Below are 5,731 nucleotides of genomic sequence, written 5' to 3'. Positions count from 1 at the left end.
CAAAAAAAAATCAGTTGTTCTACAATTTTGTTGCCAGAGCACGGGGCCTGCTTCAGACTCAGCAAAATCCAAGCTTGGAGCTGCTGGAATGTGGAAATAAACATGCAGAGCTCTGGAGAATTCCCACTTTTTTTTCTCCTTTCAATGCACCGAGAGGAATAAACACCAAAGGCACCTGAGAGGGCAGGTGACAGGAGCTGGAGTCGGTGTCCTCTGCCTTTTTTGGGTCCTTTTAGCCCCATTTCCTCCCTCCATTTTGAACTTTTCCTGGCAGCTTTGTCATTCCCACCTCACAGAGGGATCTGTGTCCCCAGCAGCTGGATTTGGATCCAGCCTGAGCCATTCCCAAAGCAGCCACACACTCCCAGGGAACTCCTGAGTGCTCAGGAAGGTGGGATCCAAGATTTCCTGGGCTGCTTCTCCTTAGGATTTCAGGGCTCCTGGCCTTGGCTGGTTGTGCTTTTCTGGGAATGGCTTTGTAGGGAATGTCAGGCAGCTCAGGTGGGTGATGGAGATGCAGGAAGAGGTCCAGGAATGAATTTCTCCAGCTGGCTGTGATTGGAGTAGGGAACTGGGAATGGCACTGCCCTGGAGCCCCTGAGGATGAGTTCCTGTCACATCCCACCGTGCTGATCCAGGGGAAAAATATCCTTCCAAAGCCTGGGACCTTCGGCTTCCCGGGATGTTCTGTTCAGGGACAGAAGGAATTTCCTGCCGATCCAATGCTGACCTCTGCAGGTGGAGGTCCTGGTTCCAGGCAGATTCCAGGCAGGATGAGCAGCATGGATTTCCCACCAGCCTTTGGATCTCCAGTGTCTCCCATCCTGATTTTAGGCTCGAAATTCCAGGGATAACGCCCTGAGCTTGCTTTCATTTCTTGAAATTCCTGCCCCTAACAAGCCCAGGTCTGGATTGATCCCGTGGCCTCCGAAACCTGGGAAAGGGGAATGTAGGATCCAGGTTTTTAATGCTGTTGGGGGAGAAGGATGGGAATTCCCTTCTCCCATCCTGCCCCTCCTTAGGCACAGCTGTGGCTGAGTCATGGACCTCAGCAAAGGGAAGGAGGGTGGGGTGAGATTTTGGGCTGGAAAATCTGAAAACCGGCGTATTTGTTCCAAGTCTGGCCGGGAAAGGAGGGAAAGCCGAGGGTTGGGTTTTATGTTTGAAACTTTAGCTCTTAAAACTCGATTTATTTGTGCTGAAAATTGCATGGAGGGCACGCTTGGAAATGTTCCCCTGGAGATTTTGTCTGGCAAAATCAGGGATGAAGGAATTAAAGGGATATGGGGTCACAGGGGGGTGTGGAACACAGGCAGGAAAGGTGTGTTCCTTACCTGGAATTCCCTCAGGAACCACTCTAATCCCTGCTCCACGTGCTCTGACAGGAGCAGGGAGAGGAGGATTGACAGAGCAGGAGGTGGAGAAATACAAATGTAAATATAAATAAATGTAAATATAAATAAAGCTCATTTATAATTTTATAATACATTTTAATATAATTTTTTATTTATTCATATATTTAGATTTATATGTTTACATTTATTTATTCATACGTTTATATTATTTTATAATACAAAACCAAATACAAATAAATAGGTGCAAAGGAAGGGGCTTGGAAGGATTTATTTGGCAAAAGAGAGTAAAATTTAAGAGGTTTTTAAGAACTCGGCCTCTGTACCGTGCACTGGACCCCTCACCGAGCTCCCAGCGTGTTTTTGGCTCTTCCCTCCTTCCCTGGATGCAGCGCTGAGGCTCCAGTGCCCTCCTCCGGCAAAATGAGGAATTCGGGATGGGATTGATGCTTCCAAGCGAGGAATTCGGGATGGGAATGACGCCTCAAAACGAGGAATTCGAGCCTCGGGATTGAGCCCTCGCAACAGGGATGTAAAGGGAGCAGCTCCTCCAAACGCTCTGCTTGTGGAGGTGTGATGGTGGCACCTCATCCCTGTGAGGGTCAGAGCCCCGGGTGTGAATTCTGCAGGAATTCTGCAGGAATTCTACACCTGGGAATGCTGCAGCTGTGGGAAAAGTCGTGATTTATTATGACCAAGTGATGGACACCACAAAGCCCTGGAGTTTTCTGAGTCCCTCACACGGAAGCTCCTCAAGAGCTGCTCATGAATTTTCTGACTCCTCAATGTTTCCACGTTGCAAAATAATTGACATTTTTTCCCCTCTCCTTCCTTCCAGATCCTGTTTGATCAGGCCCAGAGGTCAGTCCGGCAGCAGCTGCACAATTTTGTCAAAGAGTGAGTATTTGTCTTTTCCCTTCGGTCTTCAGCTTCCTGAGCTCCCATTCCACGTGTCCTGGGTGTGCTGGGAGCAGAACCACAACCTCCCTGCAGGGCTGATCCTCCAAAAAAAGAATAAAGAAACCAAAAAAAAATAAAATTGATAATAAAACCAAACCAATAATAATAAAAAAATTAAAAATATCTTCCCTACCAACTCTCTGAAGAAAGATTTGATTTAATCTGGAGTTTCTCCAGCTGGACACGATGGGCTGAGCTGGGACCCCACTGGCACCTGGGGTCTGCGTTTCTCCAGCTGGACACGATGGGCTGAGCTGGGATCCCACTGGCACCTGGGGCCTGCCCACAGCCTCACTGCCCCTCTCGATGCTTCATTCTCATTTTTCTAACCCTCATTTCTCCCCATTTCTCCCCATTTCTAACCCTCATTTCTCCCCATTTCTAAGCCTCATTTCTAACCCCCATTTCTCCCCATTTCCCCCCATTTCTAACCCTCATTTCTCCCCATTTCTAAGCCTCATTTCTCCCCATTTCTAACCCTCATTCCTCCCCATTCCTCCCCATTTCTCCCCATTTCTTCCCATTTCTCCCCATTTCTAACTCTCATTTCTCCCCATTTCTTCCCATTTCTCCCCATTTCTAACTCTCATTTCTCCCCATTTCTTCCCATTTCTCCCCATTTCTAACTCTCATTTCTCCCCATTTCTTCCCATTTCTCCCCATTTCTAACTCTCATTTCTCCCCATTTCTTCCCATTTCTCCCCATTTCTAACTCTCATTTCTCCCCATTTCTTCCCATTTCTCCCCATTTCTAACTCTCATTTCTCCCCATTTCTTCCCATTTCTCCCCATTTCTAACTCTCATTTCTCCCCATTTCTTCCCATTTCTCCCCATTTCTAACTCTCATTTCTCCCCATTTCTTCCCATTTCTCCCCATTTCTAACTCTCATTTCTCCCCATTTCTTCCCATTTCTCCCCATTTCTAACTCTCATTTCTCCCCATTTCTTCCCATTTCTCCCCATTTCTAACTCTCATTTCTCCCCATTTCTTCCCATTTCTCCCCATTTCTAACTCTCATTTCTCCCCATTTCTTCCCATTTCTCCCCATTTCTAACTCTCATTTCTCCCCATTTCTTCCCATTTCTCCCCATTTCTAACTCTCATTTCTCCCCATTTCTTCCCATTTCTCCCCATTTCTAACTCTCATTTCTCCCCATTTCTTCCCATTTCTCCCCATTTCTAACTCTCATTTCTCCCCATTTCTTCCCATTTCTCCCCATTTCTAACTCTCATTTCTCCCCATTTCTTCCCATTTCTCCCCATTTCTAACTCTCATTTCTCCCCATTTCTTCCCATTTCTCCCCATTTCTAACTCTCATTTCTCCCCATTTCTTCCCATTTCTCCCCATTTCTAACTCTCATTTCTCCCCATTTCTTCCCATACCCCACTTCTCCCCATTTCTCCCCATTTCTCCTCATTTCTCCTCATTTCTAACCCTCATTTCCCCCCATTTCTAACCCCCATTTCTCCCCATTTCTCCCCGTTCCTCCCTCCCTGGCCCCAGGGACGTGAGGAAGTTCAAGGAGACCAAGAAGCAGTTCGACAAGGTGCGCGAGGACATGGAGATCTCGCTGGTGAAGAACGCCCAGGCGCCCCGGCACAAGCCCCACGAGGTGGAGGAGGCCACGGGCACCCTGAGCATCACCAGGAAATGTTTCAGGCACCTGGCCCTGGATTATGTGCTGCAGGTGGGTAAATGTTGCCCTCTCAGGAGTGCTCAGGATGGGATTTTGTTCTTTAAAACGCTGTGGTCGTGGAATATTCGGAGCTGTGAGGGCTCAGAGTGCGGCTCCCACACAGGGATCAACCCCCCAGCCTTGGCTTTAGCAGCACCCTGCACCTGAGAGGGGAAGTTTTCATTGTTTTACCTCAGTAAGAGAAAGAAAGAGAAAATTCTCTTTATTTCAGTCAGAGAAATTCTAGTCCCTCACACAATTTCTAATTTAATTTCTATTCAGTTTCTATTTAATTTGTAATTTAATTTCTATTCAATTCCTATTTAATTTCGAATTTAATTTCTACTCAATTCCTATTTAATTTTGAATTTAATTTCTATTTAATTTCAAATTTAATTTCTATTCAATTTCTATTTAATTTCAAATTTAATTTCTATTCCATTTCTATTTAATTTCGAATTTAATTTCTATTCAATTCCTATTTAATTTTGAATTTAATTTCTATTCAATTTCTATTTAATTTCGAATTTAGTTTCTATTCAGTTTCTATTTAATTTCGAATTTAATTTCTATTCAACTTCTATTTAATTTCTAATTTAATTTCCATTCAATTCCTATTTCATTTCGAATTCAATTTCTGTTCAATTTCTATTTAATTTCTATTCAATTTCTATTTAATTTCGAATTCAATTTCTATTCAGTTTCTATTTAATTTCGAATTTAATTTCTATTTAATTTCGAATTTCATTTCTATTTATTTCTATTGAATTCCTAGTGCAGCAGCACTCACTCACTGCTCCCTGAACGGTCAGGGTTTGGGGCTTTTTCCAGTCATTTTTTGGAATCATCCCTAGGTTTTTTTGTGCTCTCAGGCAGTGATTAAGCAGAGAAGCTCAGCGCTGATCCCTGGCTGTCCCCTCTGGCTGCCACTCAGGCCAGCTGGTGACACATTCTGACTTGTCCCTGGTGTCCCAAGCTCTGGGGGTAGAAGGGCAATGCTGTCCCCTCGAAGGATAAATCATTTGGTATTTTGCATTTTGGCTTTGGACATGAATGCAAGGCCTCACTGTAGGATGCTCCCTGCATTTCTCCCACTGAAAACCGGGAATTCCTGCATTGTGCTGATCCATGGGGAGGCTGGCCCAGTGCGAGGTGTCGCCTTAAATCCACCAGTTTTGAAATGTATAGATGTGAATTTATCCAGGTATCCTTTGGTGTTTAATTAAAGTCTTAAGACATGAATTTATCCAGGTATCTTTTGGTTTTTAATTCAAGTTTTTTAGTGAGTGAGGGGAGTTATTTTGTTCTTTTAAATCTGAAATATGGGGCCTGCTGGAAGAAATCAGTGATTGATATATTGAATATTCCCCTCACTGGGGCAAGGTTTGGGTACAGACACAGATCCAGCAGTGATTTTAACCCATCCAGGTGAGAAAATCCACCTGTTCTGCATTTATTCCACCTTTTTATCCCACCTGCAACTCACCAGAACTGACCTTTCAGACACTTTCCGTGTGGAATTATTTGGATTGGTTTGGAATAATTTGTGATTGATTTCTGAGGCTTTCTCAGTGAATTTGGGAGACTTCCAGGCTGGATTTGCTGCTGAAAATGTCTTGCTTTTCCCCCCACAGATCAACGTGCTGCAAGCCAAGAAAAAATTTGAGATCCTGGATGCGGTAAGAGCCCTGTGGGTGCCCTCAGTGGCTGCAGGAAAGGGCAGCCCTGGAGCCCTGGCAC

The 5,731-nt window shown here is 44.7% G+C and overlaps 1 protein-coding gene across 1 annotated transcript in view; it reads left to right on the top strand.

The window, feature by feature from the left end:
• Positions 1-5,731, top strand: part of ACAP3 (ArfGAP with coiled-coil, ankyrin repeat and PH domains 3) — a gene marked incomplete at its 5' end in the record, with an annotated part of 37,815 nt that overhangs the window by 5,260 nt on the left and 26,824 nt on the right. The window contains 3 exons of the mRNA XM_008641160.2: positions 2,191-2,249; positions 3,820-4,003; positions 5,626-5,670. Coding sequence (XP_008639382.2) covers positions 2,191-2,249; positions 3,820-4,003; positions 5,626-5,670 — 288 coding nt within the window. The remainder of the gene's footprint in view (positions 1-2,190; positions 2,250-3,819; positions 4,004-5,625; positions 5,671-5,731) is intronic.

Source organism: Corvus brachyrhynchos, unplaced genomic scaffold (genome assembly GCF_000691975.1).
Source record: "Corvus brachyrhynchos isolate BGI_N302 unplaced genomic scaffold, ASM69197v1 scaffold68, whole genome shotgun sequence".
In the NCBI taxonomy this organism is placed as follows: Eukaryota; Metazoa; Chordata; class Aves; order Passeriformes; family Corvidae; genus Corvus; species Corvus brachyrhynchos.
Note: the sequence above shows the minus strand (reverse complement) of the source record. Positions and strands in the feature narration are given on the sequence as shown.